Raw genomic sequence first — 13,122 nt, forward strand, 5'->3', positions numbered from 1 at the left:
GCCTGGATGAGTGCAGCTCCAACAACACTCAAGAAGCTCGACACCATCCAGGACAAAGCAGCCCGCTTAATTGGCACCACATCCACTACCCTAAACATTCACTCGCTTCACCACCAGCGCACCATGGCTGCAGCGTGTACCATCTATAGGATGAACTGCAGCAACTCGCCAAGGCTTCTTCGACAGCACCTCCCAAACCCGCCACCTCTACCACCTAGAAGGACAAGGGCAGCAGGCACATGAGAACACCACCATCTGCACGTTCCCCTCCAAGTCACGCCATCCCGACTTGGAAATATATCACCGTTCCCTCATCATTGCTGGGTCAAAATCCTGGAACTCCCTACCTAACAGCACTGTGGGAGAACCTTCACCACATGGACTGCAGCGGTTCAAGGCGGCGGCTCATCACTACCTTCTCAAGGGCAATTAGAGATGGGCAATAAATGCTGGCCTTGCCAGCGACACCCACATCCCATGAACGAATAAAAATCACAAATTAGCCTCCATCATTCAAGTACACCAGGGCTTCACCTCTGACAGCCAATCAAAGCACTGATAGAGAAACCACTGAAGTATTATCACTTTCATAGACAGCACAGTATTTACACAGGCTACACCTGAAAATTCATTAAATATCAAGATTCAACAGTGTGATACTAGGCCATACAAATCAGAAGCTCCTGTCTTCATTCCCCAGTCCATGCCGAGTTAGCTGATCTCAGCCAGCACAACGTTTGGGGAGAAATGGGCTACGAAGGGACTGGACAGAAGTGAGTGGACGGGAGTCCTCATTCCTGATAGCTGCTAAGAAAAGCACATGTAGATGTCAAATGAAGACATGATCAGGAAAGAGGTTACCATTTTCCACATAGACACCTTTGTCTGGACAGTTAAAAAATCTAATTCATAGATGTTAGCCTATCATATTTCAAATGCTGGTGGACCTGCTGTACACTTCTAGCACTGTTTGCTTTTATTTGTGCACGTCATACAATTCACCAGTGAGTGCTGAATGTGCAAAGCTGTTACCTGGAATACAATTACTTTGCCATCATCAGTCTGCAGGTAGAAGGTCCACGAGGTGAAGAAGCTCTGTGCCGAGTTCATTAAGTCATTGCAGAAAGCAGACATTATACTGATGGGGTAAACAAAGTGGATTTTTGGCACCATGGACATGAGCTGCAGGAAGGAGAGGATAAATTGTCATTCAAAATATAACAAAATCATATACTACACTCAGAGTTAAAACAGAAAAGGGAACAACGTTTATATTTAGTGGTGATCACTTGTTAACAATCCCTACATACTTGAAATTACATGACATGGCTGATACAGCATGTGTTTCAGATTAGATCTGTAGTTCTTAAACTTTTTCAGGCTGGGACCCACCATCAAATTCTATCAGTCTCCCATAGCTGACGAGCTGCAGATACTTGTTTTCAAAGCTTTCACTGTATTCATGGTTGCTTTCATAGTACCATAGTAGGTACAGCACAGGAGGCCATTCAGCCCATCGTACCTGTGCCAGATTTTTGAAAAAGCTATCCAATTAGTCCTATTCCCCTGCTCTTTCCCCATAGCACTCTAAATTTTTCCCTTCAAGTATTTATCTAATTCCCTTTTGAAAGTTACTATTGAATCTGCTTCCATCACCCTCTCAGGTAGTGCATTCCAGATCATTACAACTCGCTGTGTAAAAAAAGTTTCCTCATGTCACCTCTGGCTCTTTTGCCAATCACCTTAAATCTGTGTCCTCTGGCTAACGACCCTTCTGCCACTGGGAGCAGTTTCTCCTTATTTACTCTGTCAAAACCATTCATGATTTTGAACACCTCTATCAAATCTCCCCTTAACCTTTTCTGTTCTAAGGAGAACAACCCCAGCTTCTCCAGTCTCTCCACATAACTGAAGTCTCTCATCCCTGGCACCATTCTAGTAAATCTCTTCTGCACCCTCTCTTTAGGCTTTCACATCCTTCCTAAAGTGTGGGGCCCAGAATTGAACACAATACTCCAGCTGAGGCCTAGCCAGTGTTTCATAAAGGTTTAGCATTACTTACTTGCTTTTGTACTCTATGCCTCTATTAATAAAGCCCAGGATCCCATATTTTTTTTAAAACAGCCTTCTCAACTTGTCCTGCCAACTTCAAAGATTTGTGTATGTGTACCCTCTGTTCCTGCATCCCCTTTAAAATTTTACCATTTAGTTTATATTGCCTCTCCTCATTCTTCCTACAAAAATGCATCACTTCAAAGTTCTTTGCATTAAATTTCATCTGCCTTGTGTCTGCTCATTTCAGCAGGCTGACTATGTCCCCCTGAAGTCTGTTACTATCCTCCACATTGTTTACTACATTTCCGAGTTTCGTGTCCACTGCAAACTTTAAAATTATACCCTCTATACCCAAGTCCAGATCGTTAATATATATCAAAAACAGCAGTAGTCCAAATACTGACCCCTGGGGAACATCACTGTATACTTCCCTCCAGTCTGAAAAACAATTGTACACCATTACTCTCTGCTTTCTGTTCCCGAGCCAATTTTGTATCCACACTGCTACTGTTCCTTTCCTCCTTCATTTCTATTTCTCCCCCCTCCTCCACAACTATGAATTTTATCTTTTCTCTCCCTCACCCACTACTTTAAATATGTTTTTAGTTATCTCCTGTTAGTCTCTGCAACATTTTTTCCCTTTATTAACTGTAACTTTCATGCTAACCCACGAGGAGACTGTAGTCTGGGGAGTCAGTCAGGAGGCAGACTGGCTGTGGTGCCCCATAATCAAGGCATCTGCCAACAATCACTGCCCACAATCTCAAATTAAGAATGGCCACTCAGGCAATGTACCTGAGGAAGGCTGACACATGTAGAACAGTGCTCCAGTAATAAGGGGACAAGGAGAAAATTAAAAAAACTTCAGTAGTACTTCAGGATAATGAAGGAAGTCAACAGCTGCACTCCTCTTCCCCAACAAAAGATGAACAGAAACACAGTGCCCTTCCCTGCCGCATTCCAAAAACTTAGAGCTCCTGCAAAAATGAGCCTAAAAGCCAAAGGACAGCATTCAAAAACAAAAATCTATGGGCCCTGTTGGTAGGGGTAAAGGCTGAAATTGACCTACTAGGGCCAGCATCAATTGAAAATGTCTAAATTCAGCAGGCACTCTTCTTCAGTGCTTGTATACTCTATATTCTGAATTCCCAGGGTACCCCTTTGTTCTCCAGCCTGCAGATGCCAAAATTTATGCTGCACTCCCCAGTCAAGAGTTGGGACAGAATGTCATGCTGGTGGACCATCAAAAATTTTTAAAAACACATTAATTACACCTGTTAGCATGCACAATGCAAGGACCTACTGCCCCTTGGCAAAAGGTGCTGTGGTTTGCAGAGGATACATGAGGATTGAAACAATTAATCCTGGCTGATCAGGAGCAAATACCATGCTATCTATACACTGTCTAGGAGCTGGGGCTCAGACTTACTCAAGGAGTAGAGAGACAGCATGGAATATGGGAGTCGAGACTCAAATTTGGATTGCACTACGACTTGACAATTCACTGGAGATAGCAGGTATGGCCATCTGTGTTTGATTCTACTTATTAGAGTAAAGAATGGATATTTCAAGCACAGATTTATGTGTAGGAGAACGTCACAACATTTATACTTCCACATATATTTAAAATAAAATTTGTGGGAGACAAAGTTGGTGAGAGGTCTGGGAGTTGGGCTTCGGTACAGGGAAGCAGCAGCGACAGTGCCAGCCATAGGACGACACCAATGGACAACTTTGTCTTAAAAGATGACAGTACTGGAACGTTCTGGCTCATTTTAACAACTGGAACGTGCACTGCTCTAGATGAACATTTCACCATTCTGGTTACCGGTTGTAGGTTTTGTTAAGTTGGCAGAAATCAAGTTACATTTCAGCTATCATCACTCAGATCATATCCATTTCTTTTTCCTTTCCAACGTTTCTTTAACTTCCATTCATTTTTACTTCACTTCTTTCATTCCTTTCCTTTCATAATTCTCCCAAGGTCTCATTTTTCCCTTTCTCATCAGTGCACATTATACACACGCACACGGAATGCAAACACTGTCACTGTTTGCACTGGGACAAAACTTCACTAACTCAAATCTTTTATTCATAAAAGCTCCTTTAAGACTTTGATATTCGGTCTTGTCTTTTTCCCATTCATTTTCTTCCATCCCTCAATTTTACATCATGCCATTTCTATCATATCCCATTTACTTTCATTCTTCCCAATCATAACTCTGATGTCCATTCCATTTGTACATTCTCTCCTTTTTTCCTCCTCTATTTTTTTTTCCTAAGAAGCCCCAATTCCTTGCCCACTCAGTACAGTCTTTGCCTTTTGCAACTTCCAAAATACATAAAATAATTTCAAATTCAGTCCTTCTGTGTATATCAGAACTGCTGAATGAATCCAAAGTATTTAATCTGGACAAACAAGCACTCTAGTGCTTGTCAGAGAATTAGAGTTTATTCAGCAAAGCTAGTCAAACCTAAAAAATCTGAAATAAAGAATGCAACCAATTCTAGGGGATGAAATATTCCTTATTTTTTCTTACCTGTTTCTGTCTCTGCTCAGCAAATGGCAGCTGGTTTTCACATCCCAAGTTGCAAGCATATTGCTCATCTTGCTGCTTATATGCTTCAGCACATGCTAAAAAAGGGAATGCAAATTGTAAAAAGAAAGCATTTCTAAGATAGGACCCAAGTTAGATCCAGACCGTATATGCATCAGTCTTGTATAAAAGTGCCTACACTGCAGTCCATGAGCTACATGCAGTTCCTGAAGCTCAGGAACCTCAGTCCAATTTGTGCTTAATATTGTAATAAAGCTACCCCTCACATTTGATTAGTTTTATACTTTCAGCATCACAGTGTATGAGGAGTTCAATAAATTGTAATAATGGGTGAAATTCCATGTCCACTTGAATTGGGAAAAACACCCAATTGTACAATTACAGATTTTTGCCCTTCTAAATGTGAGTTGCATCTGGAGAGAATACAGAGTTGTGTAACACTAGGATAAGGTACTGGTGGTGACTGAAGCAATTCCATGTGAGGAATTAAACAACATAACACAAGAACGATATTTCACAACATTAAAGTGTACTGTCTTAAATACATTTTTTTCTATAGTGTATTTGTAGCTATACATTACATAAGCCCAGCAACACCCCAGTAAATTATGATAATTTGGTCCAACTAAGTCAGATCTGTAGTGGAAGAGGAGGTGCTGCATGATCAGGGTACAAATTAAATAATTAATTCCAACGGCAATTAAACACCCTAAACTAAATCCATGCAATCTATAGCCTCCTTTTGGCTTCTAGGGAAAGTGTACAAGTTTAAAATAAACACATGCCATGAGTAGTTATTACCAGAGAGCTGATGCATTTAAGACTCAGAGCACTGATCCACACTATTGAAACAAACACTATCACACTGGTAAAGCCGCTCAAAAATCAGGAGTGGTCTTATTGCAGCAATATTACATTTTTAATAAGGACTCAAGTAAAAACAAATTATGTAAGCACTAATTATGCTCAGCATGTTCCTTTCCCCTCATTCTCAATCTGTCCTTTAAGCTTTAAGTTTAATCTTGTCTGCTTTATATATTCTAACTTTAAAAATAACTTGAAAATCTGTTCTAAGCCTGCCTTCTTCTTTCTTCTGACACCCGCCACATTTTGTGAAGTGACATTGTTTTAATAAAAAGGTTTTTTGTTGATCAGATTTTTTTCAGTTGTCAAAAGATCAGAATGTAAGAATGGCATGGTCAAATCACAGATCTATAGCATGCAGAAACACAAACTGGAAGGGGCTCTGGCAAACAGTACACTAACCATCAGCCCCAGAGTCCAATAGCACCTTGAATTAACTCACCTATGGCACTTGAAAGGTCAATAACCAAGTCATACAGAATTTCCAGATATGTGTACTTGAAAGAAGAGTAATAAAATCTAGTCTATTCTCACAACCTTCTGCTGTGCAACAACACTAACCAAATATCCTGAGGTAGGTAGATTGTGTGCCCATTTCTCACATGGGAATGGTGAGTGACCCAGGAAAAACAAATTTAAAAAAAACAGGAGGTATGCTTCCTCTATGATTCAGTTGGCAAAGACAATGTGTGACTGGAGTCATACAGATTTAATTCATAAAAGTACTATTTGAATCAGCAACTAAACCCCAAACATCCCATTTTAATTTTATTGCTGAAATGTTATTGGTTGACCAAAATTAGTTTGTTAGTGAAGCAATTCTGCATCAAAAACACTAGATAAAAATGTTATATGACATCTTGTGGCACAGGACCAGTCAGCATAATCACTGTTTTTGCTCTGCACATGCAAGATGGCTAGTCAGCACATCACCATAGCTGGTGCTCAAAGAACAGAGCCCTTACCAGTGTCTATTTCCTTATAAAATGTCAAGAGGAACTCACCAGTAAGCTAAGTGGATAATATATTGAAAGACTGGCTTTTCGGTCAGTTATGCTACACACATTTTGTCAATAAGAAGCTTTGCATTGACACAAAATGTGGAGTTTTACTTGAGAGTCAAGTCATTGAGAGACTGCCTTACATTGGCTTGGTATAACTTTCTAAATTTCACCTTAATGGTAGAAAAGAGCTGATTCTTCTGCAGTTCTTAGTTAATGTTAAAAAAAAATTTGCAATTGGATGCCAGCGATCAGAGTTGCAGTGCACATGTGTTCGTGTTACCTGTCTAAACGGTGATGCAGAGCTAGCAGTATAACTCAGAGGGTACCAGTCTCAAAACTATATTTGCAGTATAAATCTTTAAAGATGTGGGCTTGACTAGGTTTTTTTTACAATTTAAAATCTAACATGACCCAATTCATAGGGCACTGTCACCAGTGCTGGGGAAAGAGGGAGCTGTTCTGACGGAACGGGCTCCACTTAAACCGAGCTGGGACCAGCATCCTAGCAAATCGAATAACCAGGGCTGTAGACAGGGTTTTAAACTAAAAAAGGGGGGGGGGGCAGGAAAAGGAGGGGTCAGGTAAGGGGACATTTAGAAATCTAATGAGAAAAGTTAAGACAATAGAACAGTGTAGTGACTTGGGTAAAGATAAACAGAGTGTGGCAGGAAGGGAGAGAGAGTTTACCAAAAAGGTAGTAGAATCAATAAGGTGGAAATTAAAAATAACATGGGGCAGAAAACACTGGTGGGAGTAGTTTATAGGCCTCCTAATAGTAGCAATACCATTGGACAGGATAAAATGGTAAAAAGTCAAAATTAAAGGCTCTTTATCTGAATGCACAGAGCATTTGTAACACGATAGATGAATTAATTGCACAAAGAGAGATAAGTGGGTTTGACCTAATAGCCATTACAGAGACATAGTTGCAAAATGACCACAATTGGGAACTAAATATTCCAGGGTAGACGAATTTAGAAAAGACAGACAGAATGGAAAAGGAGGGGGTGTAGCCCTAGTAATAAAGGATGACATAAGGGCAGTAGTGAGAAAGGATCTTGGCTTGGATGATCAGGAAGTAGAATCAATAAGGTGGAAATTAAAAATAACATGGGGCAGAAAACACTGGTGGGAGTAGTTTATAGGCCTCCTAATAGTAGCAATACCATTGGACAAAGTATTAATCATGAAATCATGGGAGCTTGTAACAAAGCAAATGCAGTCATCGTGGGGGACTTCTGCATATAGACTGGGAAAATCAAATTGGCAAAGGTAGTTTGGAAGAAAAGTTCATGGAACGTATTTGAGATGGTTTCCTAGAGCAATATGTCATGGAACCAACCAGGGAACGGGCTATTTTAGATCTTGTGTTATGTAATGAGATAGGGTTAATTAGTAATCTCAGAGTCTGGGGAAGAGTGATCATAATATGATAGAATTTCATATTGAGTTTGAAAGCAACATACTTAAGTCAGAAACTACAGTCTTAAAATTAAATAAAGCCAATTACATAGGTATGAGGGGCAAGTTGTCAAAGGTAGATTGGGAAATTAAATTAAAAGCAATGGCAAACATTTTAAGAAATATTTAAATATCCTCAACAAATATACATTCCATTGAGAAATAAAAACTCCATGGGAAAAGTGATCCACCCGTGGCTAAATAAAGAAGTTAAGGACAGTATTAGATTGAAAGAAGAGGCCTATAATGTTGCCAAGAAGAGTAATAAGCCTGGGGATTGGGAGAGTTTTAGAAACCAACAAAGGAAGACCAAAAAATTGATTAAAAAAGGGAGAAAATAGAATATGAAAGTAAACTAGCAAGAAATATAAAAATGGATTGTAAGATCTTCTACAAGTATGCAAAAAGGAAGAATGTAGCAAAAGTAAACATTGATCCCTTAGAGGCTGAGAAAGAAGAAATTATAATAGGGAATCAGGGAATGGCAGATGCGTTAAACAAATATTTTGATCTGTCTTCACAGTAGAAGACACAAAAGCATACCAAAAATAGTGGGGAACCAAGGGGTAAATGAGAGTGAGGAACTTAAAACAATATCACTAGAGAAAAAGTACTGGACAAACTAATGGGACTAAAAGCTAACAAATCCCCTGGACCCGATGGCCTTCATCCTAGGGCTCTAAAAGAGGTGGCTGCAGAGACAGTGGTTATGATCTTCCAAAATTCTCTAGATTTTGTAACAGTCCCAGTGGACTGGAAGGTAGCAAATGTTACCCCGCTATTCAAGGGAAGGAGAGAGAAAACAGAGAACTTCAGGCCAGTTAGCCTAACATCGGTCGTCAGGAAAATGCTGGAATCCATTATTAAGGAACTAGCAACACTTAGAACGTCATAATATGATTAGGCAGAGCCAACAAGGTTTTATGAAAAGGAAATAGTGTTTGACAAATCTATTAGAGTTTTTTGAGGATGTAACTAGCAGGGTAGATAAAGGGAAACCAGTGGATGTAGTATATTTGGATTTACAAAGGCACTCGATAAGGTGCCACATAAAAGGTTGTTACACAAGGTAGGGCTCATGGGGTTGGGGGTAATATATTAGCATGGATAGAGGATTGGTTAAAAGGACAGAAAACAGAGATAGGGATAAACAGGTAATTCTGAGGTTGGCAGGCTGTAACTAGTGGGGTGCCACAAGGGTCGGTGCTTGGGCCTCAGCTATTACAATATATATTAATGACTTAGACGAAGGGACCGAGTGCAATGTATCCAAGTTTGCTGATGATACAAAGCTAGGTGGGAAAGTAAACTGTGAGGAGGACACAGTCTGCAAAGGGATACAGACAGATTAAGTGAGTGGGCAGGAAGGTGGCAGATGGAGTATAATGTGGGGAAATGTGAGGTTATTCACTTTGGTAGGAAGAATAGAAAAACAGAATATTTTTTAAATGATGAGAAACTATTAAATGCTGGTGTTCAGAGGGATTTGGGAGTCAATGTACATGAAACACAAAAGTTAAGTATGCAAGTACAGCAGGCAATTAGGAAAGCAAATGGCATGTTGGCCTTTATTGCAAGGGGGTTGAAGTACAAGAGTAGGGAAGTCTTTCTACAGTTGTACAGGGCTTTAGTGAGACCTCATCTGGAGTACTGCGTAGAGTTTTGGTCTCCTTATCCAAGGAAGGATATACTTGCCTTGGAGGCAGTGCAACGAAGGTTCACGAGATTCATTTCTGGGATGAGAGGATTGTCCTATGAAGACAGGTTGACTAGAATGGGCCTTTACTCTCTAGTTTAGAAGAATGAGAGGCAATCTCATTGAAACATAAGATTATGTAGATGCTGAGATTGTTTCCCCTGGCTAGAGAGTCTAGAACTAGGGGGGCATAGTCGCAGGATAAAGGGTCAGCCAATCAAGACTGAGATGAGGAGGAATTTCTTCACACAGGGGGTTGTGAATCTTTGGAGTTCTCTGCCCCAGAGGGCTGTGGATGCTGAGTCATTGAATATATTCAAGGCTGAGATGGATAGATTTTTGGACTCTAGGGGAAATCAAGGGATACGGGGATCGGACGGGAAAGTGGAGTTGAGGTAAAAAAAAAATCAGCCATGATTTGATTGAATGGCGGAGCAGACTCGAGGGGCAGTATGGCTTACTCCTGCTCCTATTTCTTATGACTCACATTATCAGGTTTTAGTTCAGCCAAAAGTTCTGTATATCACCATAGCACACCGTGGCAAATATCACAGTTCAAAATCTTACCAGATTCACATTCATTCTTGGTCCGGTTCAAGTCGGCACCATCATCCACAAACTGACAGATAGAGAAGAGCCTGCAGCCTCTCTGACAAGCATAGAGTTCCTCCTCCTGCCATTGTGGGGAAAACGAAAGTCAAAAATGAAAACATCTGTTTAAAAAGGTACACTGCAACACCAAGTGCAAAGGTCAGTGCTACCAGCAGCAATTGGGAGTCTATTTTAAGGTGCATTGCCCAAAGTTAAAATTGGAAAAAGGAAATTTGAAAAATTAAGGTCCACACTTCTTTAAATACTAAAACTTAACACCCCAGTTGATATTAGAGGCAAAAAAAGAGGAAAAAAAGACAAATGCTGAAATTGCACAGGTCAGTCAGCATCTGAAATTAATGCTTCCAGGTGTTCCAATGAAGGTTACACTTGTTTAATTCAGTTTAATGTCTTTCAAAAGACAGCCTCTCTGGAGCAGGGCTTGAACTCAACCTGCTGACTCAGATGACTGTGCTACTAACTGAGCCAAGCTGACACAAGAAATGTATGTATTAGAAAACTCTCAAATAAAAATGCAAACATTTCAAATTCAAACTTCTTTCTATAAGTTCTCATCTCAACCAGAAATCTTCCCAGTTATGCGGGTTCTTAGTGGGAGCGTCATCTTAATGTGTTTTTTTTTTAAATTGCATGAATTTTGTACTTAAAGCAAAGGACAGTAATGCTGGGCTTATAGTCCACACAAACAGCAACCTGAACCTGGGACTTTCCTGGTCTATATATTTCAGCCACTCATAGGTAAACTCATCGAATTATTAAAGAATTTGTATGGATTTCTCAACCATGGAGGTGATAAAGAGTCCAGGAAGATTCCAGTCAACAAAAATATTTTTTCTGAATATGCTTAATCAAAAAGATCAAATTTCTATGGACAAAGTGTTACAGGAAAAAATTGTTATGCATTCTAGCTTTCTAAAATATTCCAGTGACAAAGCTGCAAATTCTGAGCTGACAGCTAAGCTTTGCAAGATTGCCAGAGTGAAGTCTTGGACTGCTCCTCTCTTACTCCTAGCACGATACGATCCAAGAACCAATCCTATTTGAATGATTTAATAGGATTCTAGCAGACATTTTGGAAACCTTAATTAGATTGGAGGCAATGGAACTGTTTGAATAGGCTGATAATTGTACCCACAATCACATCACAAGAGAATCTAAAAGTATACTAGAACCCCTAGAGATTTGTTTTGGATGTCCATCTAGTCAAACACATCAGCAAAACATAAAACAGCCATGAAAGAATCTTTGATATGTTGATCAGCTGGCCTGGGAAAAGGTTAAGAACTAGTTCACAGACGAGTTGGTGGGTAAACTGCTAACATATTGAAGCAAGATAACTGGTGCTTGTAAGAAAAGTGGCCAGATAGAGATGTAGTCTTGCTGACAAACTGTCCCAATGGCTTAGAGTAAAATGCATGGCCTGTTGTAGTACTGGGCAATACAGATTAGGAAGTCCCAGGTTCGATCCCTGGTTTGTACTGAGATAAATAGTCTCAGCCTGGACAACAGTGGCCTTCACTAGGGAGAGGATAGGGAAACAAAAAATTATCCAGTGTTCATATTCAATCGCAATCACTGGACCTCCAAAGGAAGCATGCTTGTGGATGTCAGGTGAGAACATGATTGGGTTTAGCTCTAATACCCTCCAGGGCCAAATAGCCTGCCTGCTCGCCATCAAAGCTTATGCAAATAATGGACACTTGAATGAGACGTCAAAGGCTGCTAATAGCTATGAATCATAACCCAGGACGATTCAGTATCTGCAGAAGGGGGGAGTGGGAGCGAAAACTTACTAAATCAAGGGAAGTCAATTGTCCATGAAGAATGCAAGCAAGGGGCAATGAAATAAGAAAATACCAGCTAGAAGCAAGCAAAACTTAGTCACATTAGAGATAGACATTATGTCATGATTCACTGCAATTCAATCGTGAAAATGTACAGCAAAGTAGTACTTCATGCATGCCTGATTACAGTCCATTGCATGAAACTAAGATACAGCATTTTGGTGCTACTACTAACTATAAATCAAGTCTTTTGGCATAAGAGTTTTACTAAAGGAATTACACAGATGGCTTGACCTGGGTCACAAACACACAACCTCACCTGACAGACTGAACTGTGACAAACTTGGAAAGTAGACCCAACTCTTGCCTGGAAAAAATGCAACCCAACTGCAAACTGTTCATCAGTCGTGATTCTTTATTCCTACTTGCTCGAAAGGCAGGAAGAAACTATTTGTAGCCAGACAAAGCCAACTGGTGAAGTGATGACAATTAAAAAAGGAACAAAGGAGAGAACTTTTACGACTACAGGGTTAGTTACAGTTTAATTAAATGCACAATTCATAAAATGTCATTTAAAAGTGAGCAAGTCTTTTCCTTCTAACTTTGGAATTGGTTCCATTGGCCTCGATTTTAAGGATAATGTAGCACTTGTTAAAATAAGCTGGGACGGGGAGTGAATGGTGCAATGGGTTAGTATGCTGTCAGTTCAAATCCAGCCAGGCTGATGGGATGGAAGTCTCATATCTGGTAGCTGTAAGGGTCCTATGTAAAATAAGTTTGAACAATCTCAATGCACTTTCTAGTGGGTGTGAACCTACAGCACAAAATTGTCCCTAATTTGGCACTAATTGACAATCTTACTCAAGAGGCTAGTGTGAGAAGTGGAAGAAATGTCACACTGGTCCAGTAGAAGGTGCTCTTCTCTTGGTTGGGGCTGAGCTGTTGCAGAAGAGTGGAGAGCTTTATTCTGCATCTGGCTGGAAATTGCTTGATGTTGAAATAGGAAGAGTTCCATTCACCAACATCCCCGATCTTGATGAGCACAAAAATTGGAAAATGTCTGTTTTTATAATGTTTCCTTTTATGAT

General features: G+C 40.1%; 1 protein-coding gene across 1 annotated transcript in view; it reads right to left on the reverse strand.

Moving 5' to 3' along the window:
* The window catches only part of tmem59 (transmembrane protein 59), a 32,164-nt gene that overhangs the window by 13,256 nt on the left and 5,786 nt on the right, over window positions 1-13,122 (reverse strand). The window contains exons 2-4 of the mRNA XM_067990553.1: window positions 10,206-10,311; window positions 4,596-4,690; window positions 1,033-1,182 (exon numbers count right to left, since the gene is read on the reverse strand). Coding sequence (XP_067846654.1) covers window positions 1,033-1,182; window positions 4,596-4,690; window positions 10,206-10,311 — 351 coding nt within the window. The remainder of the gene's footprint in view (window positions 1-1,032; window positions 1,183-4,595; window positions 4,691-10,205; window positions 10,312-13,122) is intronic.

The sequence above is a fragment of the Heptranchias perlo genome, chromosome 9 (genome assembly GCF_035084215.1).
Source record: "Heptranchias perlo isolate sHepPer1 chromosome 9, sHepPer1.hap1, whole genome shotgun sequence".
Classification (NCBI taxonomy): domain Eukaryota; kingdom Metazoa; phylum Chordata; class Chondrichthyes; order Hexanchiformes; family Hexanchidae; genus Heptranchias; species Heptranchias perlo.